This window comes from Trametes versicolor (assembly GCF_000271585.1).
Source record: "Trametes versicolor FP-101664 SS1 unplaced genomic scaffold TRAVEscaffold_7, whole genome shotgun sequence".
In the NCBI taxonomy this organism is placed as follows: Eukaryota; Fungi; Basidiomycota; class Agaricomycetes; order Polyporales; family Polyporaceae; genus Trametes; species Trametes versicolor.
Genome location: NW_007360327.1, coordinates 2,719,859 through 2,743,454, shown reverse-complemented (window position 1 = coordinate 2,743,454; position 23,596 = coordinate 2,719,859). Strand labels below are relative to the sequence as shown.

Sequence of the window (23,596 nt, the reverse complement as noted above, 5' to 3'; positions counted from 1 at the left end):
TTGGCTAAAAGATATATTATGCACGATACTCGCAGATCTCATGCGCGTCGTAGACTACAAAACTCATTATTCGCCCGACAGCGGACAGCAGACGGTGCGAGGACCACAGATGCCTGAGTGCAGCTGGGACCAAGCACGATTGAGTCCTATTTTCATCGACCCGCCACGGTCCAAGCGGCCCCTCGTTCAGGCCGCATGGACCGTGGCTAAGCAGCGGTGGACCAGGACCAAAAAATGAGGCGATTTGGTCCGCCAAAAGAGAGTCGCGAATTTTGCGGACCCGGGGCAGGCAATTTGGGGCCCATCGTCCCCATCAGCCCCATCCCGCCCCCCGAGTCTCCAAATCCGCATGCTGGCGAGTCCCCACATCGCGCAAGGCTTCCACAAACGGCGGTCGGGTGTCCCGGTCCCATTGTTCCGCGGACAGTGCCGGGGGACCGTGTTGTCTCGATCTCGCGTGCGTCACGTGCGTCCGCCCGCCGCGTTGAATGCGAAGCGAAATCCCGCACCCCGCACCAAGCAAAAAGGCGCACAATTCATCCCAATCTCACTCACCTCGTCTTTCTTCCCCACTCCCACCCCCCCCCCATTGTCGCTTGGTCCATCCACGCATTGTTCCCTGTCCCAGGTCAAAGCTCCGCCGTTATTATCCCTATATCCAACGCAATATCTCCCTACATTCTCCAACACAACAGGTGAGCTCATTGACGACGCGTCGGGAACGACACTCACGTTTAGCCAAGTATGAACGCCTCATTCAACGCTGGTTCGGTGTCGGTCCCCCTCGTGCCCTACGACGTCACTTCCAACGGCCCGGCCACCCTGCAAGCGTCTCAGCAGAGTTCCGTCCCGCGTTCGTTGACGACATACCACGGCCATGGAAAGCGCGACCGCGAGATCGACGACGTCGACGAGACATCCGAGGCCAAGCGAGTTTGCGTCATCGATCCTCGTGAGTGTTCCCCGCCTTCCTGTGCTCGTGCTGGATAGCACGAGCAGCATCGTCGGGCTTCGTGCTGATCGCGGGCCGTCCTCCAGGCCTTCTCGGCGAAGGCGTCGACGTCGCCATGAGCGACGAAGCAATGCCACCGCCCCCTCCACCCGTGAGCGCGTTCAAGCTGCCGGATTCCCGGGACATCCGCGTGGACAGTGCGTACCGAAGCTGGCGCGACAAAGGTATGTCTGCTCGTCCCTTCGCCCGTCGTCGGCCATCCTCTGAGCATCAGCACTCTCGCAGACGCGCGCGATTCGGCGCCAAAGCCAATTCAGGCGCCCACGATCGCCCAAGCTGATCCTGCGGGATACGTCGCCGCCATCTACGACTTCGATGAAGTTGACCCTGACGCATGTACGTTAGTTCCCGTTCGTGTGCTTTTGCGATGATGCTTACCTTCCCCTAGCGTTCATGGCCGACGACTCGGACAGCGACGACGATGACGATGGCCCGATGGAGTTGTCCTTTGACGACTTCAAGCAGGAGATGGACACCGTCCTGGAGGAGATTGACGAGCCGCTGCCGGCGTGGGCCCACACCCCGGCGAGGAGGCCTCCCGGCGACGTGCCAACGTACGCTATCATACCCAAGAAGTGGCAGCGACCGGGGCCGTCGCCGCTCTCGCAGAGCACGACCGTGGAGCCCACCGCTTACCGCAACACGGACAAGAAGCTGAGGGTCCGGCCGATCGCTCGCGACCACGCGAAGTATATGGATCACCAGCGCGGCCGTCGGTTGGTGCTGCGCGCTAACACGGAGAAACTGTGAGTGTGACACCTACCGTCCACCGTGCACCTCGCTGACGTCTATCCAGCCGGGCAACAAACGTACCTACAGCCACGAACATCAACAAGTCGATGATCGAACGCAGGTTATGGTGGAATTTCCTCGTCGCCGGCGCGGTTCCGCCGCCCTCGGTTAAGGGCACTCCCCGCCTGCGCGTTGAGGAGCCCCTCGTCGGACCACCGAGCCGGTATGCCTACAAGGACAACGCCAGTAACCGGGTTCCGCGCGATGACTTCACTGGCCCGTCTGCCCCGGCTCACCGTATACCCTCCAAAGGAAAATGGAGGGTACCGTGTGACGAGAAGAACCGCCCGCTGTGCGACGTTTTCGCCATCCACTTTGAAGAGGGCGATTATAATCAAACGGTGTGGACGGACCAACGCGCCATGAAGTTCTGGCGAGACAACCATGAAGCGATCGAGGCCCTCACCGGGCAGAGGACGACCGGCAGCATTCTCCGAACCTGGAAGGATACCTTGGATACCCTGCACGCGCTTTGGACTGGAGACACAGACACTTTGGATGACGGCGGGGATCCAGCGGATTACGACGAGCCGCCGGAGGAAGACTCCAGCGACGACGAGGACGACGAGGACGGGGAGACACAGGGGTCGTCGAGCCAGGGAAACGGTGTTATGGACGTTGATGACGATGACGACGACATGGAGGATGTCGTCTAACTAGTAAGATCTTCGCGGTGAATCATTTGCGATTGCAGGGACTTATGGACTTACACGACCGTGGATTAGCTTTATGCGTTCTTGCTATCATGTTGCTTCATGTTTTGAGCTGTGTTATGTCTATGTCGCCCATCTTGTTATGCTATGCCGTTGCTGACCTATGCCAGAGTGTGTTTAGTCAACCGTTCCAAATTCATCTGCGTTACCGCATGATATGAAGCACTCGGTGAGCAGTGTATAACAGTCATCACATTCATAAAAACTGAACCCCTCGTCCCGTGCTAGGTGGACAAGCGTCGAGTCCCAACCCCAACAACCGACTACCTTGGCATTCTCCAGAATGATCGATAATCACAAACCGGCAACTGTAGCTCGTCGCAGCAGCATCCCGAAGCATCGTCAGGCGTAGCCTCGCGCAGGGATCCGGTTGCCTTCATAGGTCAGAGCACCGCCGATATGAGCACCACAGACCGCAAGATGGACGCCCAGAGAGACAACATCCAGTTCCGAAGACGAGCCATCGCGGTGCGAGACCAATTTGATGACTTACCTGGGGTGCTTCGAGAACGACGACGCCGTCCAGTAGGAAATCCTTTGGCACGATGGGGGAGGAGGAGGAGGAGGAGTTGGTGTATCTTGGAACGACAGAGTGTTCCGAGTCCAGTGTTATGCGAAGCCGGACAATAACTTTGCGTCTTCCTATTGTTCTTGACCATACCAATGACCGAGGGAGACCCGTTCATGCGCGGCGAAGATGTGTAGCGCTGGAGATCGGTAGACGAAGACTCACAGTCAATCCCTCATCAATAACAACAGCGCTCCGACTTCACGTCGAAGAGGGTCATCGTCGCCATGGATGGAGGTCCCAGCAGCGAATCACACCCCTGAGGCAACCGCGGTTCCGGTGTTGAGGTGGCAGGCGAACCTCCGCAGTGGAGCCAGCAAGAGAACCAGAGTCCAGCGACATGAGCAGCGGAGACGAGGAGGTCTTGGTCCCAACAACGATGAAGACTGGAGGGTGGTCGCAACGTGGAAGAACTTGTTGGGTTGCGTTGGTGCGGCCGTTGCGTTTGACTCGTCACGCCAAATAAGCGCAACTCTTCGGCCACACTGGCGCTTATTTGGCGGACTTCGCGTTTCGGACGCTTCGCAGATCACAAGTACACCAGAATTCGAAGGTATCCAATGCAATGTTTCGCGCAAAATGAGTTGAAGAGATTGCGGTATATACTATTGCGATGACCATACAACGAAGGGCACGAGTCGTCCACAAGACGTCGTTTGACATCACCGTCCACAGCCATCATGGGGATACGGACGGTGTCGGTTCATAGCTTCGATGTATACTGTAAGCATACTCCACATATTCAACTAAGAGTAGAGTAAGTATGAGGATACGAAAAAGATGCATGAGGAAGAGCGCACCAATAAAGACCGCCTTGAAGTGGGCAAGTCGGCATGAGCCAGTGGGAGCGAGCTTAGGCGGACCCGAAGTGCAACTGTGTGGACACATTCAAAGCGCATATAAACTCGAACCTTTCCCCTTAGTTCTACATCAATGCATTTGTAGGCACCAGAAGGTAGCGGTGTAAGCGTAAGAGAGAGCGAGAGCGTCCCAACAACATGGGCTTTGATCACGTGGTACAAACGCCCATGGTGGCTCAAGCTCGAGCTCAAGTCGCGTCCCAAGCGTACTAGCCACCATTGTCCCTCCTACCACCTGCACCAGCCATACATTATACCGACAGACTCCCCGTTTCCCCCCGTCTGAGGCGTAGCAGACCCACACATATTCTTACCCGCCGTTACCATGTCCATCGTCGACAACTCTCCCCGCTCGCCGTTATTATCTACCGTGTCGTCGCCCAGCCCGGTGTTGGAAGAATGGCAAAGACCCACCCCGTACTCGGATCTCGACTTCGACATTATACGCACAATCAGGGCCTACAATGCTCTCGCCGAGGAGCCTCAAACGACCATCGCTGCTGTAAAGCCAAAGCCGCTACTTCCGGAGCAGCATTCGAAGCTCGCGCTGCGCTGCGAACCACCCCAGGCCCGAGCGACAGGTCGTAATGGTACGTCAGACCTCCATAATATACAATCTTGCTGGACGAACCTGACCCTCCGCTATGTTGAGAAGTGGACCTAGTCTGGATCCCACCGCCGGTGCCCGAGCGGGTGCAGAAGCCTGGACGTCGCGTGCAAGGCTCCGTCGGGGTCCGCTTCCTGGATAAGGAGAATTCAGTGGCACCGATAGGTACATCCTTCCACAGGCTCTTCCTCTCTTTATGTGCTTACTATATGTACCTTCTTGTTTCTCAGGGAGCGCAACGAGGGATACAGAATCTACTCGGCGTCGCACTCGTCTCTCTTCCTTCTCCCACTCCACCGGTGCACAAGCACGGTCTCCATTCAGCAAGCCCACAACAGCACCACCACCTAAGGCTCCCCCAAAGCGCACATCGGTTGTTCTGCCGCCCGGCAACATCCACCATCGCCTCAGGCAGCACCTGGCAATCTGCGCACTGCCGATTCCCACCCGCCTCCGCTACGCGCCGAACTTCTTCCTGCACCCGTACATCGACAGGAATCTCAATGGAAACGCGGGGCCGCCTACTCCCACTATCGTGCGTCGGAAGGACCCAGAAGCGGCGCTCCTCTCGCTCAAGCCGAAGTTACGCTACCTTGACTCGCCGGACCAGCCGTTCCGGCACCCGCACCGTTTCGAGGTCGTCGTAACCGCGCCCGAAGGAGAACGCCACGAGTCGTACTGGCACATCCAGCCGTGCCCCGAGGAGGCTCCTTGCTTCCACGTCGATCCTGCTCGTCTTCGGCCTATCAAGAGGCGCCGCGGGAAGGAGAAGGTCATCAAGCCTATATATGCCTACGTCCTCGACCGTGCTGCTGATTACAGGCAAGTATTCTGTCTTCCTTCCATACCCGGTCCCCACACTGACGTTCCCTCGTTCACGCGTCGCAATCTAGCTCTCGTATGGTCGAGCGCAAGCCTCCGACTGTCTTCGAGCGAGACATCACGCGGACCGCGTACGCCGGTAGGGGAGACCGGGAGATATCTGGCACCCTCTCCAAGCCCATCTCTCGGCAGGGCTTCGAGTACCAGAAGCCACAACGCCTGTCGCTCCGCAAGCGCATCTTCCTCTCCCGCAAGAAGAAGGCAGAGTGGCGCGACATTCGTCGCCCCGACCCCCGCGCCGCAGCGCTCTTGAAGGAGGCTCGGGAGGAGCTTGGGGACGTTGAAGCCCCTGGCCAGTAGACGAATCCGCGTTATACCTCTCTTCTCGGATGCTGTGGTGCCGAGTTCGTGCTGTCTGTGACCATGTTATCGCCGTTATAGTTTTCGCCGTTATGCTGTCCTTCGGACACTGTCGCTCTTTACCTCTCCTCTCATCTCTACGCATTACCACTGACCTTCTCATCACTGTAGCCTTAGCACTAGACCGTACTCATGCAATCCTCTCATCTCCCTGCTCACCGCGGCCGCTGCCCCGCGGTCGCCACACTCCTTCTACGGACAAACCACCCTACTACCCCATGTATCCTTAGATTATATTCTGAACCAAATATCTATGCATCATGCACACCTCATATCTGCGTGAATAGATCATAAGTCGACATAAACGTGTTGATTCGTGGACAATGGCGTCGGGAGCCAAAGCGGACGGCGGAGTGTTGCGGACACGTGACAGGCGCGTACAAAGTAGCCACCTCGCTCGCGTCCTGTTCACTCGCGTCTCTCATTAGCCTCACCATCTACAGCGACGTCTCTCTTAACCCCGCTAGCACTTCACTTTGAGCAATCTCCACAGGGGCGCTCGTACATTCCGTCTCCTTCACCGCGATTCACCTCCTCAACTCTCCATACCCTGTCCTCGACGGTTCAGCCACAAGGCCTCCGCGACGATCCTCAGCATTCCAAGCTCCTTTCACATTCCACCGTACATTTTACGCATTATGTCTACTATCTACACTTCACGCTCTCCGCAATAGTGCGTACATTCACTCGCTGCCTACACGTCCCGGGAACTAACATTCATCTCCGTGTCGCGACAGCTTTGCGCGGCGAAACAAGCAGTCCTGGTACGCCGAAGTACACGGGAAAGAATACTGCACATACCTGAACCACGTCGAGAGCGACAGCACCGGTGCGTTTTAGAATCCGCGCCTAAGACAGGACACGCAGCTCACGAGCGGACGCGCTGCCCAACTAGCCACACCGGATGTTTGGGACGATGACTTCGACATGGAGGACAGCGACTTCGGGACGCGCCTCGAGCGATACCGCACCACCCACGCTATTGAGGATTATACAGACGACTGTGAGTGGACGTTAAGCACGTTCGTGTTGGCGAGGCTGACACTTGCCATCGGTGCAGATATATTCGATGACTCGTTCTTCGTTGATTCCTCCTCAGACGAAGAGGAGTCCGGGTCTTCGGAGGAGGACGTCCCGATGGCCGACGTGTTTGAGACGCGCTACTCTTCGTCTCCCTCCCTCACCATTGCCCCCAGCACCATCGATAGCATCGACGAGCCGGCTCCCGAGGTGTTCATTTACACTGGCGTCGATGCAGGCGTCGACGAGATGGCAGTAGAGCTCAGCTCCACAGAGCACGCTGCCGAAGCCGTTCCACCCAAGGACCAGCACAACAAGCCCAAGTCTCGCGGCTGGGCGGCGCCGGGTCCATCTCCCCTCCACTCCGCCGAAACCATCAACGCCCCCGCGCGTAACATGCGCCACGTCTTCAACGACGAAGACGACACCGGGTTCCCGCTCCTCCTGCGCTCCCTGCGCTCGCGCCTCCACGACGAGGAGGAGCTGATGGCCGCCTCAGAGGCCGTCCCGCTCCTGCGCATCCGGCCCACCCGCCGCGCCAAGCGCGTCGATACGCCGCGCCTGCGCCCCAAGCTCTACATCAAGCACGCGTTCGACTGGATATGCACGCTCGACTCGCTCGAGGCGTACGACTGCTCCGAGGGCACGCGCGCGTTTCTCCAGCGGCGCGTCGAGGGGTTCCTCAAGCACGGGGTCCCGGACATGGGCGACGAGGAGGAGGTGCCGCCCCCGCCGATGCGCGGCACCGCGCCCAGTGCTCCGCGCGAGGTCCTTACTGCAGAGAACTCCCCTTACTCGTATAGGCCAGTCCAGGGGTACTGCGGAGAGGAGAAGGAGGCTTGGAACGGGCCGGCGTTGTCGGCGCGACGGGTCATGCTCCTCACGGCAGCTCCGAGTCAGGGCGACGATGAGGGTCAAGTACAGGGGGCGCACTTCGAGACGATGTGGGTCCGTCTGGACCCGAAGGCAGTAATATTTTGGAAGAGGACCCGCTCTGCGCTGAACTTGCAGGCTTGAGTTATGCGTATTCCCTTGTGGTGAGCTGGCTTGCCGCAACTGGTGTTGTATCTTATTCTGACGGTCTTGGCAGTATCTTGTGACATGTATCTTTGCTCTGTATCTGACCATGTTCTATCGCTGTCAACCGATGCTATCTCGCTTGTACACACTATTTTCGAGAATATTATTCGTAATGTACAACACCCAACTTTGGCGCCTCGTCGCTGCGAAGGCTTTAGCCACACGGCCACGTGATCGCGCTACAAAGCGTCGCGTAGCCTCGTGGCGACACTCGCGCTTCCTCGTAGGCCAACAACTGGTGAGGCGCCTTGAACGCAAATATGATATAGTAAAACAATGTATACAGGAGACGGTGCATTTGAGAATACATGTGTTGTACAACCCGGAACGCTTGTAAATTCGACTTGAGAAGACGGGCCACATCTACCATACCGAGGGAACCGCGCATGCGAACGGCAATCCAGGAAGAGGACCACCTCCTGAAGGAAGAACGGAGGTCTCAAGTAGCGGTGCGCAGACGTATTTGAGCAGAGTCGGGGATGGGGCCGGGACTGGGGCTGGGGCTGGGGCCGGGGCCGGGGAGGGACCGAGGAGTAGAGATTCCTGCCACGGCGTGGTCGTGCTGAAGGGACGATAACTTTCCGCAGGGGTACACTCGTATGTGACGAGCTTCCTGGAATCCTCTTGGAAGGTTACGTCCGGAAAATGAATTGGCGCGTCCTCGAGGATGCCGAGATGGAGGTCGAGAGCGAGGACCTCCTGAGTGAACGACGCGGCGCACTCATCTTGCGCAACCGGGAGAGGGTCGTCCAAGGGAGGGTAATCGATGGTGTCCTGTTCTAGAAACTCGTCGTATTCGCTTTCGTACGCGTTGAATGCCGTTGAAGCGTCAGGCTTCCTGCATACGGCCTTGTCATAGACATATTCCTTCGGAGAGGCGGTCGCCGTGGATGCTCTCCCTGCGAGTTTCAGGTTGTGTGTATCGTCCCTGTCTTGCTTATCGCGCTCTTCGTCTTCATCGCCTCCGTCAACGTCCAGCGCCATTGCCTCAACGCTCCAAGGGAGATCGAGTTCGTCGACAATGATCTTGTCAGTTCGCTGCGCGAACCTTGCGATCTTGTCCTTCTTGAGTTCCTTCCACGCCAAATGGTGCATACGAAGGTGGTCCGCCGGGGTACGCCTCGTCACCTTCTTGCGATGATCGAAAGGCGCCCTCACTGCCTTCATCTTGGGAGGGCATGCGAACTCGGGATGACGGGGGAGGGGTGCGGATGGGGCGCGAGGTGGCGTCCCTATGGGGTCGAATGGTACCGTATATACTAGATCGGGATGTCCTTGAGTTTGCGCATCGTCGTCGCTGATCCACCTACACACCACTATCGTAAACCCCAGGAGAACAGACTCGTATGTCAAGGGCGAGGACTCACTTCGACCATTTCCTCTTCTGTTTGTATAGCAGGAACGCTCGCGCCGTGACACTGAGGGGCCGGATACCCATCATTTGAGCGACCGATTTGTAGCCTGGAGCCTTGAGCGGTTGGTCATGGGCCCAGTGCAGGGGTCTTCCAAGTGACCGGATGGGTTTCGGAGTAACAGGGGCAGCCCCGCTCAGAGTGGAAAACACAGAGACCGGTCGGTTTGCGGAGGAGCGTGTCGAGGGTCCTAGACCTACGGTTCCTGCGTAAGCCTCTCTAGATGGGTTTGGAATGGACAGACATACTGGGTACTGAATGAGAGGACGGAGCTTGTGGAAATAAGTGTTTGTATTGGGCCCTAAGTTCGGAAGCTGTGAACGGGTGCAGCGACGCGCATCAGCCTCCATTGCGCTGAGTGTGGTGATTGTCGGACGTACTTATTCTATCGACATTCTTGCGATGCTGCCACTCAGCATCATACCTGCTCTTGTCGAGCATGTGAGGAACCAGACTTTCCATCCTCAAGCTCGACCTGCGCTGAACTGGGACAAGAGCCTTCTTCGCCGCATGAGTTATCAGCAACGACCGTGGCTTGCTTGACTTGTCGTGTGGGCGGCTAGCTCCCTTTCTGGAGGATGTTGCAGGTTCATTTGTATACGGGCTGGTAGAGTGTGATTCCATGGTGCGGTATGAGAGTGGACAAGGTCGACGGAGCTGATTGTGGTGGTAAAGACGATCAAGGTGGCTAGGGTAGTGGTGGCTAGTAGAGCGCGGGGAGGCGCCAAAGCCCATTTCGGTCGCTGCCCATATCTGGACTTGAATGGCTAGTTCGTCTCAATTACCTTCCGATGTCCGTGGTGTCCTGTGATCACCTGTACGTCCTTTGCATAACGCGCTGCATATACCACGAAATATGAGTAGCGGAGGTCGTCCATGTTAGTGAGTAGGGTGGTGTCCGCGTTGGGTATGTCGCCTAGTGCTAGTCAGCCGATAATCGATGAGTACCCTGTTGTGTGCATGCCTCCCCTTCTTTTGCTAGTGCATCTGGCATGTACACCGTTGGGTTATCGGTGCAGGATGTTCGTTCATGTCTGCGTCGAAGGCGTAATCAGACCGAAGATAAGATAAGATTGTCGAGACTGCTTCCGTTGCGCGTTATGTACGAGGTCCGGCGTCTCGTGAACGTACGTCAATACACAGCAAAACGGCAGTGTACTACTAGTACAGGTCGTAGTCGACGTCTACACAAGCAGACAACCAACTATCAAGAACCTCGACCATGTGGTAATGCGGTGGTTCACCGCATCTAGTGACAGCGCCAACCGAGTCAGTCAATTCACTTAATGGCCCCGGGGCAGCTGCGCGCGATGACGTTGCCTAACTACCAGCATGACCCGCCAGTATTTAGTCCCCAATACGACGAAGACGGCACATCTACTCCCCGCACCGACTTAGGCTCATGCGTACTCCCTCCCTCCACTGGGCAAGGCGACTCTCGTCCCGTATATCTATATTTGGTATACTGCGGATCAAGTCCTGCGCGTATGCGGGAGACACGTCCACTGGGAATGCTGAGCATCCCGAAGGTCAGTCGTTACAAATCTGATGGCAAGAATGTCGCTTTCTGATGCATACATTACTCTGAAGATCCGGAAACTCCTCGGCTTCTCCCCAAGGGACCGCCATCCTTACAGTTGCCGCTCGAGCTGTGGTCCGAAGTCTTCTCGTATCTGGAAGCCGGGGACCTCGCAGGCGTGGCACGCCTATGTATCCCGTTGCGAGAAGAAGCTGAAAAGGTCCTCTATCGCTCTGTGTCGCTCACGAGCTACAAGATTGTACTGTTCCATCGCACCATCTCGTCCTCTCCGCGCTATGCCGCTCTCGTCCGCTACGTCGAGGTCTTCATCTACGAAGAGCTGGATCCCCATATCCCTGAATGTCTTGCGCAAACACTAGCCGCGAACATGCCCCTACGATACCTCTCCATATGTGGCTCAAGGCGCGCAATGTGGGATCACGCGATCATCCGATACTGCAAGACCATCTTCGACATTCGCTTCCCGGATCTCCACGGCTTCTGCACCAACCTATCCCAGACGATGTTCCCAGGGATCCTCGACTTCGTACAAGCACATCCTGGCCTGAAGGAGCTGCATATGGAGATGGAGGATCTGCGCCTTCCGACAAATCTGCCGGTATCGCCGTCGGTTCAGAAGCTCACCTGCTTCCCTCGCTTCGTCAAAGGCCGGCTCTTGCATGGAGGCCTGAGGGACCTCACGCATCTCCATCTCGGACGATTCTCTTACGGTGACCTCAAGGTCCTCGCGGAGACCCTCGGCGCTCAGCTCGTTAGCCTCCGATTGGGTACCCAGGTCAACGCGTCTCCCATCAAGCCGTGGACCATAGGAGACATCGGTACCAAGTTCCCCCGTCTCCGCTTCGTCCAAGTCGACATGGGCATGGTGAGTGCGTTTCAAAATGATGTCGTGTATCTCGATTCTGACCCGTTTAGTCAGCACACGCTCGGCCCCGGTATGCGCAATCGTCCCATTGACTGGCAGGCGAAGTCGGAAGCGAAGTGCACGCCCCCTCCGGCCCCGAGCGAGCTCACGATCGTATGGACATACCCACATCAGGATGGTGTTATCCTTTCCTCAGCGGCGGCCTGGCATCTGTTTCTCAACAAGGTCGCCTTCGATGTGCTTGTGCAGTGGACTCCGTACGTCCGTCGCATCGTGTATCGCCACACGATCATTCCGTATGTGTCAGCGACGCTCGACCAAGATCACACGCGATTGGTGAAGACGAAGGATGTCGAGATGTCTGCCGAATACTGGAAGTATGTGTAGGATAGGATACCACATGTCATCCCCGCTTGTGCATAAGCAATCAAAGAATTCGCCATAGCTGCCGCGGACACACTCGATGGATAAGAGCGCAGCAGAAGGATAATCCTTGTCTCTCATGTTTTGACTAGGCTGGGCTTTTGTTCCAAGTATTGGATTGGCATTCAGGGGTACAACGTCGGGTGGACATTTCTCATTCGCACCGACAAGAATCGCTTCTTCTTTCCTTCAAGGCGGTTGTTTAGTAAGATACACACATGAGATAACCCAGCAGTGAGCATCTGATCTCAGGGATTTGTACTATTCATTCTCACCAATGAACCTCGATATGCATGGACCCACTTCGGAGTCGTTGGGATTTTGCAGCGCCGTGACCGCGCTTCACGGAAAGTCCCATCAAGTTCAGCCGTGGCCATCGGCGCTTGGACGCCTCCCTATTGTTCATTTTTAGCCACGTACTGGCCATACTTCAGACTGAACATTTCCTCATCCACCTTCCTCCGCACTTTATACTTCCTCAGGCATCCATCCTGCCAACACTCCACCATCTGAAGAGTTTCACGCACATAGCTGGATCGCAGAATCGCTCTACCTGGCAATCATATCTAAGATGTCCAGCAAAGTCAGCGACCAACACATTCTACAGTACGGCGACACTGTGGAGCAATTTATGGACACTCTACTTCCTTGCTCTGAAGATCTTCAAGTATTGCGGAACATCTCGGACATGAGCGACGTGTTCTCCACGTATGCACCCGCCGGATCTGAGAGCAAATACGAAAACCTGGTACGTGTTTCCCCAGGCTACTCGCACCTCCATATCTGACTTACCTGTAGATATCAGGCCTCCAGGGACTCGTCGAGCTGTTTCCCTTTGATAAGAGGCCCTCGTTCGCGGATGCTCACGATGTCCCGCTGTATTTTCCCTTCAGGGCATTTGCCAACCGCAGTGACTTCACGATTGCCGACATTATCGTTTCCCTTCCAGGGAAAGTCCTCGATGGTGGGGTGTCGTGGCGCGACATCGCAATGGTCATCGAGACAAAATGCAGCGATGCGGAGGACCCATTCTCCAAACTCAGTCCCAAACCCGAGCCCGATGTGAACAAATCACAGCCCGGCGTCCAAAAACAGAAGCCTGTCACGAAAAGGAGTGCTCAGCAACTCGCAAAAAACGCACGAAACATCCTCCTCGCACACGGAGCACTCGCTGCTTTTGTCATCGGCATTTATGGTCACACCGTCCGCCTGGCTCGGTTTGATCGGACCTGCGCACTGGTCTCTGTACCCTTCCGGCTCGACTCGGACAAGGGTGCAACACGTCTTCAAGAGTTCTTCTGGCGCTTCACCCATCCTCTTGTCGGCAACACCATTGCCGGCTGTGACCCCACGGTCATGGCACTGGACGATTTCAGCAAAGAGTGGATCAAGCAGGAGTTGAGGAAGGCGAGAGTGTTGCACTGGCAGAAGCACACTACCCACATATCGGAGGGCCGACGCATCGAGGTCTACGACGAGCGTTCAAGAGTTTGCATGCCTTACCTGCTCTACAACATGGTGAGCGTCAGCAAAGGGCTCTTCTCGCGAGCAACGACAGTCTGGCGGGCAATTGAAGACACTCGCATCTGGAAGAACGGACAATTAGTTCCAGACCCTTCCCGTACCGCGCCTGTCAAGCCTCAGATTGTGAAGGAAGCTTGGCGCAGCCTGGGCACAAGATCCGAGATCGAGTTCTACCAACGACTGAACGATACCATATCATGCAAAGACCGGTACGGCCTCGCCTCTATGGTCCACGGCGGAGACATTGGGGAAGTAGAGATGCGGCGATGGAAGGCAGCCAAGAAGCACGAAGATGGAAGCTCGAAGAACATGGACAACATGCAGGACCGGGAATTCGATATCACCAGCTGCCAGGAGGATTGCCCACCAAAGGTAGACTCGATCCTCCCCTACCCACAGCATCAGACGTACTCCAGGCGCATGACATCGGGTAAAGAATTTTGGTATCTTGAGCGCAGTCATGTGCGTATCGTCATTGATAATGTGGGACGGCCGCTCAGTCAATTCAATTCTACCTTCGAGCTCGTCCGGGCTATACGGGATGCAATCAGGGGTATGTTTTAGACCAGTGCATAATACCTGTATGCTGACCTGCTTCTAGGACACCAGCAAGCGTATAACAATGGACGCATACTTCATCGGGACGTTAGTGTTGGAAACATCCTAATTGTGGATGAGCAAACTATGAATCGCTTCTGCGGCTTTCTTCACGACTACGATCACAGCCTGATGGAGCCCTATCCGAAAGCCCCCGCCAGTGATCAACACAACTGCAGCACCCGCTCCGCCCCAGTCTCGGAGAGCCATAGCGTTCAAGACTCTGTGAATAACTTTAGTACTGTGAAGGAGTATTGGGTGAGTTTGGAGATCTACTTCCCTATTCTATTGTCCGTACCTCCTGACGGCGCGCAATTCATTTCCTAGGGAACTGTCTGCTTCATGGCCTATCAGATCGTGAACAGCACACCGATCGCCCATAGCACCAACCACGACCTTGAATCATTCTACTGGATCCTGATCTTTATGCTCTATCATCATACAAGCTATGTGAAGGATAAGAGGGCGAGGGAGGACTGCGAAATGATCTTCACAGAAAACCTCAGGGACAGCGCAGCGGGGAAGAGGTGTTGGGCAGAGGGCGCCTTCTTCGAGATCCAGGGCAACGAGCCCCTTGCACAACTCCTGAAGGATCTCCAAGACCTTGTCATGTACAACATCCCGACACGGAGAAAGGGCGCAAAACAAGAGCCCCTGACGTACGATGCGATGTTGGGCGCCTTCGACACTGCCCTCGACAAGCCCGGCTGGCCTCGATTTGACTCAATGTGGCGCGGCGAGTGCGCGCTGGTAGAGAACGACGGGATTCCTGCCTCTATCGTCCCCATGGCCGAGCGTCTCGTGGAAGCGCGAGGCGGAGTACGATCCAATCACCTTCCCTCGCGTCGACCCAAACGCCCTGCGCCCAGATCCATCGACGAGAGACTTTGGCCCCACTTCTCACGAAAGCGCTCTCTCTCGGATATGACAGCGGGGGATGGCGATTGCTCTGGAACCACTGCACCTCACTGGGGCGATACAACAGCAGGATTAAATAAACGCTTCAAGGCAAACAGTACACCGTCTTAGGCCCATGCTGGCCCAGCGCCGGATCAGGTCGCCTAGATCTCCATATGCCGGATACTGCAGAAGATGGAATCGTTACGGTCAACGGGGTCGAGCATGAGCCGACGGACAGAAGGTCAAGCACTCTGCAGCAGCTCCCGGATAACCAAAATCAATCAAGCCACTTCTCGTACATCATGATACATCGCCTCATCTCCGACAACCTACACGACGTCCAAGGATACATCTTCGCGTTCCCACTCGGCCTCAATATTCGTATCGCTGGTCCGTCCGAACCCTTCAAGTCCATCGTGGAATGCCGGGTATGTGCATCGGATGCCCTCTTCCCAAGTCGGCGACGATGCCTGTGGCAAAGGTGGTTCCGGGGGCACAGGAGACAGCTGAAGGGACGTTCGAGCAGAAGCACACGACAATGTTTTAGTACAGTTCCCACTCACCACTACCCGCCACTAGAACTCGACGAAGTTCAGGAGCCCTAGCAGAACCAAGCACACCGAGTACGCAGAGGTCATGTATCCTTCGAGAACAGTGTATCAGAATACAACACTAGAAGCAACTATATTCGAGAACTTACCAGCGATAGTAAACGCATCAGACACGTCTCCAGTGAACACTGAGTAGAACACACCCAGGAACAGAGATGCAATCACAGGCAGCAGAATCGCGACTGCGATGCGCGTGAGCTGCCAGCCCTCCACGAACTCGATGCCAAGGTCTGTGCGCGCCGTAAGCACCTGCATGAACTCGTGTCGGCCGCGCATCTGTTCGGGGTGGTGTAGGAACCAGCGGAGACGCATGTTCTTCGCTGGGCTGACGCCCGCGGGCCCAACACGTCGCGGATAGACAAATGTGTGGTCGGCCTACAAGCATGTAAGCGGAATACAGCAGAGGCGAGAGCGAGAGGAATGCGTACGTAGACCATAGTGATTGATCTAGAAGACAGTAAATGAGTCCGGGATAATGATAGTGTACTGTGGCACACGAAGCACTCACCGAACGCCTCGCAGCGAGAACCATTTCCGCCACACCGTGCGCAGCTTGTCATATGAGCGGCTGAGCTCCCGCAGCAAGTCCGCGTCGTCCCAGTGCGACTGAATCTTCAGGTAGGCATAGCTCGATCCCCGGAACGCCTTCAAGGGAAACACCGTCCAGGCCGGTTTCCAGTCGTCCGAGCAGCGACGGACCGCGCGCAGGCCTACCGCATAAGGGCGATGAGGGTACGGTTTTGCCTGCATCGGCCCCGTGTACGCCATCGCCCCAGCCTTCTCATTCGCGTCTCCACAATCCCTGGTCCTCGCGTGCTTCTCGGGAGACAAGACGTCTACAGACGCGGTGGAAGAGAGGGCGGTACTCGGGCGCAAGAGTGTGAGGTGCTGCTCGATCCCGCGCATGATCCGTACGAGCTCCGTCGTGTGCGCTTGCCAACGATCCACACGCTCCTCGTGCGTTTTTAGGGCGCGCTCCTGCATCCGCACCAAGCGCTCTACCTGGGCGTCCATCGGTTCTCTGGAGGGCGTAGTTGGACGTCTTGACTGTCCTGGTGGCCGCACCTCCGCATACGCGGGACTGGACGTTCTTGATAGGAGGTGACCCCTATACTGCAATGGCGACGGGGCATAGTGCCTGCGGTTTGGTGACCGATAGCGCCTATAGTTTGGTGACCGTGCATGCGAAAGTGATCGCGGGGATCGTGAACGCGAGCGACGCTGTGGTGATCGTGAACGAAAGTGCATCGGGGATCGTGAATGCGAGCGACCACGCGGCGAACGGTGCAATCGTGCATGGAAGTTTATTGGTGACCATGAGCGCGAGCGCACAAATGCCGGTGGCGATCGCGATCTAGACCTAGACCTGGACCTATCATACGCACTTTCTGCTGGTGACCGGGATCGCCGAGAGCTGCGTAGAAGAATGAGCACCACAATCGAGCATGAAGCAAGGATATCTCCGTACCACGACAGCGACGGGGGTATGCGACGATCCTCGATTGCGGAATGCACACCCCAGGACATGTGGGACGCGGCAAGAGAGCTGGAGCGAGATGGACATCGCTCGGGCAAGGGCGGGGGTATGATTATAACTTGGGCGGGTGGGGACGAATGGTCTTCATGATCACTGGGCCCTGCCATCGGCGAAGGCAAGTTGGAAGGAGATACAATGCTAGCGTGGTGAGAAATCGCCAGCGGAGGAAAGATTGAAGGGGAGCTGGAACGTCCGCGGAGGGCTATGGGGTCAGGCTGATACGAGGGGAGGCGGTCTGCGCGCCTAACGTCTGCATTCTCGCTGCTCGCGATCGCGGGTGAGGATGAGCGGGACTGTTCCCTGGCATCTACTGCATCGTCCTGAACACTAGGAACGGGTGGTCTCAGTCAAAAACTCGTAGACATGCATGAGTAAACGGGACATACATCACAATGTAGTCTTCAACCTGTCGCCTTGGTGAACTATCACCCGCAGACCTCTCCGTCGACCGTGACGATAATGAGGGACTGCGAGAGGACCTTGAGCATGTGGCATCGTTGTGACTCAGCTGCATGACTTGAACGCCTATCATGGGTTCCGGAAACACCATGCAGGGAGGTGATTGTATCGGGGTCGTGCTTGTGTTGGGGACAATCGCATCGTGGCGCGGAGGGGTGGATGGGTAGGCGCAGGGTATCACAGTTGGAAGGATGCGGTAATCTGGAGAGTCTGACACCCTGGAAGTAGGCCATCGCCAGCCAGCCTCAAGATCGTCCTGCTGAACTGCGCGCCGATGGGCAACCTTGACCGCTTCGACCAGGTACTGGAACTCTTGCTCCTCTTGCTCCTCACGGACGACGGAGTAGTTGTTTCCCATAGCGAGCGTTCGGGGCTTCCTAAAGGCAGCACTAGTGGGGAGCTAGAGAGTCGGAAGCGGCACCGATACTCTACAGGTACCGTCATGGCTTTTGTATATGTGGAAGCGTCAAACTTGCCGCCCTCCCAAGAGCACAGCCCTGCGAAGCGTCTTGTGCCAGAATATGCACTGCCGAGAGCGATGCTCCTTCTGGATGGATCTTCTGTTCTCACCCGCTGTCAGCAGTTGGACAGATTACAAGGTCGCGCGTTCGTGGTGCAGGGCTGGACACAGACCAAGGCTTTGCCATAACGGGGAGTACGGGCCCGCCCTCTGGAGAGGAGATGAGGGTAACTCACTCGCTCGATGCGATTCATTTGTAAAGCTAACACAACGTCCTGAGAGCAACAGATGCACATACAATGTCTAGATAAAAATGTGTTAATTAGATATCATGGCTAGAGCTGACGAGGGGCGCTGCGGAGATATGGCTCACGTAATGTTCGTAAAAGCAACGCACACAGGCTGTTATCGTCTGTATGCAGGTGAGGATCGACTCGATGGAATTGATCTTGAAGTCATCTTGTTTGAGAGACATTTCGCCCGGAGGATCGAGCATACCGAAGCTGTTGGCACGCGTTGCGCAAGCTGCAACACGTTCGCAACCTCAAGCTGGTGCGTCAGCTGCTTCCTTGCTTCCCAAGGATATGTGTAGAATCTTGCTCATCCGCTAACACAGAGAGGGCATGTCCTGGAGTGAGGTGGTTCGCGTGTATCTATAACGAGTTGAGCGAGCGATGATGGGCTCGGGGAGAGGTATCGTGAGCAGCGAATCGGAGAAGCGCCAGCGGCACAGAGAGCGCTTGCCTGGCCGGCAAAGGCCGGGGGCGGCCCCAAGGCGGGCCACCTCGTTCACGTCTCTCTCAGACGGAGACTCAGGCTAACTTAGGCCCTCGCACTGGGCCCTCGCTCGCTCGCGGCTCTCTGCCAGTACTAACCACGATGTCGACCTCGAAGAGCATACTTTGCGTCGATGTCGATGTTATCCTTCTCATAATCGAACTCGTCCATACCGAAGGATATTTGAAAACACTCTCTACTACGTGTCGTCAAATTCGCGAATTGTCCATGTCCGTTCTCTTCGCGCGACTCCACCTATGGCCAGGCGACTTCAGCCCCCGAAGCTTCATTCCCGACAACGTCAGGCCGCATGTTCGGTGTGTATGCTTGCATGAAACACTGCACCTCCAGCCGCTGATAGCCGACATAGAACTATCGAGTTTGCTGACTTGAATGGCTATGTGCCTGCCGAGCATAGCGCGTACTACCGAACCATGGACCATCTTCGCGTGCGCGATACTTCCGAGACCAAATTCCTCCTCGATGCCTTCCGCGGAATGACACGACTTCGGAATCTAGTCATATACAACACCCTCGGCAACGGGCTCCCTTTCTACATTCTCGACGCCATTTTCTCTGCTCCTCAGCTCTGCTCCGTTGAGTGTGGCCCGTCAATGTGTCTTCCGACAGAAAAAGATCCCAGCTTTCCCAGACGTCCAAGATTGACTGGTCCCGTCCCCCCTATAACCACCTTCCGCCGCGTCCTCTCGACCCACCAAAGGTCCTTGCGGGAACCGGCCGAAGCGACCTTTCTCGCCTGCCTTTTCAACCATATACACACTACACTCCAAGTGGCGGAGATGCCCAGCGACACCGCGCCACTTGGAGCGCTCAGAAGTCATGACTGGCCACGTCTCCACGAGCTGATCCTGCGTGGAGGCCCGCGACGCTCATCGTGTGCGCATGTCATCGAGAACCTGACGAGGATGCCAAACCTCCGCGTCCTCAAACTCGAGCTGGCGCAGCGCTCCGGAGCGGGCCTTCAACGCATATGTCCCCCAGGCTGGACGGGTGGATGTCCTTGGCCGAAACTGGAGGTTTTGACAATATCCAACCCGCACCCGGACGACGACCTGTACGACCACTTGCCGGATAGTCTCCAAGAGCTTACTATTCGGTGCTTCCCTCGCTACTACTTGGCTACCGCTCCGGACGAAGAGGGCGCGTTCATTGCCCATTTCGGATGGGAGTCTTCGCTCCCCACCTCCGCCAACATGTTGCACATTCTGCGTCGCTGCGGCCCGTCGCTGCGCCATCTTCGGCACCTCGACATCGAGTTTGAAGAGTCTGGGGAAGATGTGCAGCTCTTACGCCACATTTCATCCACCTTCCCCATGCTTGCTTTCCTCCAATTTCTTCGGTATCACCAGAACCCGCAACACGGTACTCCGACGTCTTGGGTGAGCATCATCAAACGTTTTCCATCCTCCTTCGCTGATGGCATGCATATCAGGTCGACTTTGGGGAGGCTCTTTCACTGCTGTCCCACCTACGACTTCTCCGAGTCCATCTCGATCTGGAACGCATGGGTAGCAAAGAAAGCACTAGTGAAGTGATTTCGGCGCTTGCGTCACCCCTCAGCCAGACAGTTCGGTTCGTATGCCTGCTCGTCCGCTCATGGGATTCTCACGATTGGCACGCATGGCGCGTCGCCCGTGATCCTGGTACGGGAAAGCTGATCGCTGTTGAGGATCTGGCACGCTATTATGCGCAAATCGACGGCTACCCGTACGCCATCCTCTCGTTCTAGCCTGTTTATCCCGTCCAGCTCATTTTTTCCAGCACCTTCGATGAGATGGTTCCCAGAATCCCAAGGCGTTGGCAGTCTCGGCATGGAGTGTGAAGATAGGGTTGCGACCAATCCGCCCAGAGGACGTAGAAAAGAGCGAGTTGCACCTGGACAACATTATACTACAACAAGAACCGAAGGAGTACGCGGCCCAAGAGGTGCTCCACCAAACAGGGAGAGAAGCTCATGTGGGCCCAGCCAAGTTCCGTGTGCAGCATAAGAAATGTCGTGATCCTCCGAGTCCCGCAACGCTGCTTACCGGGACAACACACGTCCGCACACTCAAACGGCTACCTCCCAAATGCGCTGTGGACGTTCACGGAGCGCTAATCACAACATATTCTGGGCAATAGGCCCGACGTCTGTCGCATCAAGGCTCCCCGAGCCGTTTCCCTCCCAGTCCGTAAACAGCATGTATGTTCCGATTCTCCCCATGACCGGACGTACACTACACCGTCAATGATTGATATCTCCACCTCTCGCACTTAGAGTTGCATACACCACGCGTCTCTGTGCGTGCATGCCAGTGCCCTGTAGTCACCGCTTGGCCAGCATCACCCCGGCGTTCCGTGAGGATCCCAGCGCCATTACTATGGGCCGCCGTCTGTGGCGCGTCGCATACGTACGGTGTACATTCAGTCCAACGCCTTCCGCATCGTATACACCGTCTGCCGTGGATGCTAGATTCTCCTACCGCTACAACCAGTCCGTTACGGGAGAAGACTTGAGTCTCAGCAGAAGCCCGTGCCGTGGAGCGACTCGGACCAGACGCAACCATGGACTCGCTGCTTATCCTTCGCGTTGCGATCGCGAGTTTGAAAGGCTAGGTTGACCGTTGCTGACCATCTCTTTTCTCGTCTCATCGTCGCACATATTTTCCGCCTGTCTTGGTTTCTCCTCTTACATATTTGTTATTCTTGGGGCTTGGTTGCGGTCTACATAGGCGGGCGGCTATAGACGGACACAGCGTTAGCCGCCGCCGCCACGTGTTTGCGCGCTACGAGAGTCTGGATACCAGCGGTCCACTGGGTTCGTGTCCGCCTGTTCGGACGTCTCCTTCATACCACAATGGTATCCTCGAAGACTATACTTGCGCTAGATGCCGATGTACTGCTTCTCATAATCGAGCTCGCCTGTGTTCGAGGAGGCTTGCGCAGTCTTTCTGCCACGTGTCGTTGGATTCGTGCACTTTCCATGCCTGTTCTCTTCGCACATATCTGCCTACGACCAAGTGATCTCACCCCGCGAGGCTTCATCCTCAGCAGTGTCAGACCACATGTCCGGTGCGTATGCATCGACAATATGACCTACGTCCAACCACTGATGATGTCGATAGTACCATACATTTCGGTCAGCAGTTTTTCTTCGCGCCCACTCAACACGAGCATTGTGGACCCGGGCCACGTCATCGCATGCACGATAGCCCGGATACTCAATTTCTCCTTGATGCCTTCCGCGGAATGACACGATTGCGGAACATTGTGGTCGACACCATGTTCGGCAATGGTATCCCGTTCTACATCCTCGATGCCGTTTTCTCTGCTCCCCAGCTCAGCACGGTCCAGTGCGGCCCGTCAATATGCCTCCCAGCGGAACAAGATCCCAGCTTTCCTAAACGTCTAAGGCTGAGTGGTCCCGTCGCCCCCCTGACCACATTTCGCCGCGCCCTCTCGACCAACCAGAGGTCTTCGCGGATACCGGCTGAGGCGGACTTCCTCTACTGCTTATTCAAACGAATCCACGACACGCTCCAAGTGGCGGAGATGCCAAGCGACACAGCGCCCTTGCGAGCGTTCCGGAACAACGATTGGCCGTCTCTCCGCGAGCTTGTTCTACGTGGGGGACCGCGACGTTCGTCTCGTGCATTCATCCTCGAGAGCCTGACGCGGATGCCAAACCTTCGCATTCTCAAACTCGAGCTAGCACAGCGCTCCGGAACGGGCTCTCAGCTGATATGCCCCCCCGGCTGGGCGGGCGGATGTTCATGGCCAAATCTGGAGGCACTGACGATATCGAACCCACACCCGGATGACGAACTATACGCGCACTTGCCAGATAGTCTACAGGAGTTCAATCTTCGGTGCTTCCCCCCACACTACGTAGCCGCCGATCCGGACGGACAGGGCGAGTTCATGGCACAATTCGGATGGGAATCTTCGCTCCTCACGTCAGCTGAAATGTTGCACATCCTGCGTCGCTGTAGCCCATCCCTTACCCATCTTCGGCACCTCAACATCGAGTTCGAGGAGTCGGAGGAAGATATCCCGCTCTTGCGCTACATTGCATCCGCATTTCCGGCGCTCACATTCCTTCAACTCCTGCGATATCATAAAGCCTCACCGCACCCCACGACGACATCTTGGGTGAGTGGCGTGACCGCTTTCCATTTGCTCCCCGCTAACAGTATGTGCTGCGTCAGGCCGACCTTGGGAATGCCCTTGCGCCTCTTGCGCACCTACGCCTTCTGCGGGTTCATCTCGATCTGGATCCCACGAAGCCAGAGACAGGGACACCTTACGAGGCCGTTCTTGCGCTTGCGTCACCTCTCAGCCCGACTCTCCGCTTTGTATGCCGCCTTGTGCGCGGATTGAGCATCAACAAGTGGGCTGCATATCGCGTCGTTCGCGACCCTACCACGTGCGAAGTGGTGAGAGTCGAGGACGTGGCACGCTTTTATGCGCGGATCGACGGCTACAGGTACGCCCCGATGTCGCCGTAGCGCAGCCAGCAGTCATGACCTCGACTCATTTTCTCTAGCACCGACGAAGAATCATTTCCCCCACTAAGACGTCGATATCGATCGTGAAG

At 56.4% G+C, this 23,596-nt stretch overlaps 11 protein-coding genes across 11 annotated transcripts; 8 read left to right on the top strand and 3 right to left on the bottom strand.

The window, feature by feature from the left end:
* Nucleotides 1-744: 744 nt before the first annotated feature.
* TRAVEDRAFT_21458 (uncharacterized protein) lies at nt 745-2,460 on the top strand (the record flags this gene model as incomplete). Its single annotated transcript, XM_008040891.1, has 5 exons — nt 745-952; nt 991-1,176; nt 1,238-1,348; nt 1,401-1,758; nt 1,866-2,460. The coding sequence occupies 5 exons, from the start codon at nt 745-747 to the stop codon at nt 2,458-2,460; spliced, it is 1,458 nt and encodes a 485-aa protein (XP_008039082.1).
* A 1,810-nt stretch (nt 2,461-4,270) lies between these two features.
* Nucleotides 4,271-5,734, top strand: TRAVEDRAFT_21457 (uncharacterized protein; the record flags this gene model as incomplete). Its single annotated transcript, XM_008040890.1, has 4 exons — nt 4,271-4,535; nt 4,601-4,717; nt 4,783-5,378; nt 5,462-5,734. 4 exons carry the CDS (start codon nt 4,271-4,273, stop codon nt 5,732-5,734), a joined length of 1,251 nt encoding a protein of 416 aa, XP_008039081.1.
* A 698-nt stretch (nt 5,735-6,432) lies between these two features.
* Nucleotides 6,433-7,831, top strand: TRAVEDRAFT_49047 (uncharacterized protein; the record flags this gene model as incomplete). Its single annotated transcript, XM_008041235.1, has 4 exons — nt 6,433-6,467; nt 6,532-6,623; nt 6,690-6,797; nt 6,855-7,831. 4 exons carry the CDS (start codon nt 6,433-6,435, stop codon nt 7,829-7,831), a joined length of 1,212 nt encoding a protein of 403 aa, XP_008039426.1.
* Nucleotides 7,832-8,257: 426 nt separating this feature from the next.
* Nucleotides 8,258-9,061, bottom strand: TRAVEDRAFT_49046 (uncharacterized protein; the record flags this gene model as incomplete). The annotated part of the gene is made up of 1 exon (XM_008041234.1): nt 8,258-9,061. The coding sequence occupies one exon, from the start codon at nt 9,059-9,061 to the stop codon at nt 8,258-8,260; it is 804 nt and encodes a 267-aa protein (XP_008039425.1).
* Nucleotides 9,062-10,544: 1,483 nt separating this feature from the next.
* TRAVEDRAFT_72902 (uncharacterized protein) lies at nt 10,545-12,151 on the top strand. The gene is made up of 4 exons (XM_008041782.1): nt 10,545-10,575; nt 10,651-10,835; nt 10,897-11,711; nt 11,766-12,151. Exons 2-4 carry the CDS (start codon nt 10,709-10,711, stop codon nt 12,096-12,098), a joined length of 1,275 nt encoding a protein of 424 aa, XP_008039973.1. The 5' UTR covers nt 10,545-10,575; nt 10,651-10,708; the 3' UTR covers nt 12,099-12,151.
* Nucleotides 12,152-12,932: 781 nt separating this feature from the next.
* Nucleotides 12,933-13,883, top strand: TRAVEDRAFT_106147 (uncharacterized protein; the record flags this gene model as incomplete). Its single annotated transcript, XM_008041781.1, has 1 exon — nt 12,933-13,883. A coding segment is annotated over one exon (951 nt), but the record flags the coding sequence as incomplete, so codon positions are not given.
* Nucleotides 13,884-14,114: 231 nt separating this feature from the next.
* On the top strand, nt 14,115-14,981 carry TRAVEDRAFT_98762 (uncharacterized protein; the record flags this gene model as incomplete). The annotated part of the gene is made up of 3 exons (XM_008041780.1): nt 14,115-14,211; nt 14,260-14,480; nt 14,583-14,981. Coding segments are annotated over 3 exons (717 nt in total), but the record flags the coding sequence as incomplete, so codon positions are not given.
* Nucleotides 14,982-15,730: 749 nt separating this feature from the next.
* On the bottom strand, nt 15,731-16,516 carry TRAVEDRAFT_126101 (uncharacterized protein; the record flags this gene model as incomplete). Its single annotated transcript, XM_008041779.1, has 4 exons — nt 15,731-15,798; nt 15,856-16,141; nt 16,165-16,213; nt 16,275-16,516. 4 exons carry the CDS (start codon nt 16,514-16,516, stop codon nt 15,731-15,733), a joined length of 645 nt encoding a protein of 214 aa, XP_008039970.1.
* A 904-nt stretch (nt 16,517-17,420) lies between these two features.
* On the bottom strand, nt 17,421-18,166 carry TRAVEDRAFT_59455 (uncharacterized protein; the record flags this gene model as incomplete). The annotated part of the gene is made up of 2 exons (XM_008041778.1): nt 17,690-18,166; nt 17,421-17,630 (listed from the first exon to the last, which is right to left on the bottom strand). Coding segments are annotated over exons 1-2 (639 nt in total), but the record flags the coding sequence as incomplete, so codon positions are not given.
* Nucleotides 18,167-19,227: 1,061 nt separating this feature from the next.
* TRAVEDRAFT_49042 (uncharacterized protein) lies at nt 19,228-20,749 on the top strand (the record flags this gene model as incomplete). The annotated part of the gene is made up of 3 exons (XM_008041233.1): nt 19,228-19,316; nt 19,370-20,399; nt 20,453-20,749. 3 exons carry the CDS (start codon nt 19,228-19,230, stop codon nt 20,747-20,749), a joined length of 1,416 nt encoding a protein of 471 aa, XP_008039424.1.
* Nucleotides 20,750-21,854: 1,105 nt separating this feature from the next.
* TRAVEDRAFT_29872 (uncharacterized protein) lies at nt 21,855-23,098 on the top strand (the record flags this gene model as incomplete). The annotated part of the gene is made up of 2 exons (XM_008041000.1): nt 21,855-22,071; nt 22,125-23,098. A coding segment is annotated over exon 2 (157 nt), but the record flags the coding sequence as incomplete, so codon positions are not given.
* Between the last annotated feature and the right edge of the window lie 498 nt (nt 23,099-23,596).